Genomic DNA, 1,026 nt, shown 5'->3' with positions numbered 1-1,026 from the left:
ACGTGTTTTCCGCTTTCCATTACATTCGTGAAAACCTGCAAATATGAGGGGGAAAAAACACGCCATAGGCTTTTGTTATTTGAACGGGGATAATTAGCGGTTAGCCATAGCCATTCACGCCCCAACAGGTGACGTGTGCTGATGCTGAGAGCATCACCTGTAATGTTGTTTCACCAGAATACCTCTTTAAAGACAAAAACGACACCCTTAAAAAACAATATGATGTACATTAAGACTTACCTAAACAGACATTGTATCCCTTCATGGACCAACATTCTATTCCAGGTGTTGTTTTTTTTCCGGATGCTTTTCTGTTGCCAGGTTGTTTACAGATCCATCCGCCGAGACAACTGTAGCTGTCACCCCGGCGGAGGAACACACAATAAACTGTAGGCGCTAATAGGTGCAAGGTGTGACTACTAAAGTGTAAGTCTCACACACACACCTGTAATAAACACCAATAGAGTGTCTGATTGTACAGTTTGCAGTGTTTGTGTTATTGTCTAATAGTGGGAATATTATATCTGTATACAGCTTTAGCAATCTTATTACAACCAAGTTGAAGGTGATTTTTGTACACTGATTTGTTGATGCAAACATTACATAACAGCTATCATGTAATAGCAGACCGTATGTATGAACAATGCATGCATAATAATACTTATGGACTTAATTAAACATTATTAAACGTGTGTGATACATATATTCTTAAAAACCTTACTTCAACTTACAAACTTAATTGGTTCTGTGAAAGAGCTTTTATCTCAATAACGCTTGTATCCCAAATACCATTCATCCATCCATCCATTTTCTACCGCTTGTCCCTTTTGGGGTCGCGTGGGGTGCTGGAGCCGATCTCAGTTGCATTCGGGCGGAAGACAGGGACAAGTCGCCACCTCATCCTAGGGCCAACACAGATAGACAGACAATATTCACACTCACATTCACACACGAGGGCCAATTTAGTGTTGCCAATCAACCTATCCCCAGGTGCATGTCTTTGGAGGTGGGAGGAAGCGGGATTAC

At 41.3% G+C, this 1,026-nt stretch overlaps 1 protein-coding gene across 1 annotated transcript in view; it reads right to left on the bottom strand.

Moving 5' to 3' along the window:
* The window catches only part of LOC133556918 (histone-lysine N-methyltransferase SETD1B-A-like), an 18,187-nt gene extending 18,167 nt beyond the window's left edge, over positions 1 to 20 (bottom strand). Inside the window, exon 1 of the mRNA XM_061907271.1 lies at positions 1 to 20. This exon is cut by the window's left edge and continues 118 nt beyond it. Coding sequence (XP_061763255.1) covers positions 1 to 20 — 20 coding nt within the window.
* Positions 21 to 1,026: the final 1,006 nt, after the last annotated feature.

The sequence above is a fragment of the Nerophis ophidion genome, linkage group LG07, assembly GCF_033978795.1.
Source record: "Nerophis ophidion isolate RoL-2023_Sa linkage group LG07, RoL_Noph_v1.0, whole genome shotgun sequence".
NCBI lineage: Eukaryota > Metazoa > Chordata > Actinopteri > Syngnathiformes > Syngnathidae > Nerophis > Nerophis ophidion.
This window is presented reverse-complemented; position numbering and strand designations above follow the sequence as displayed.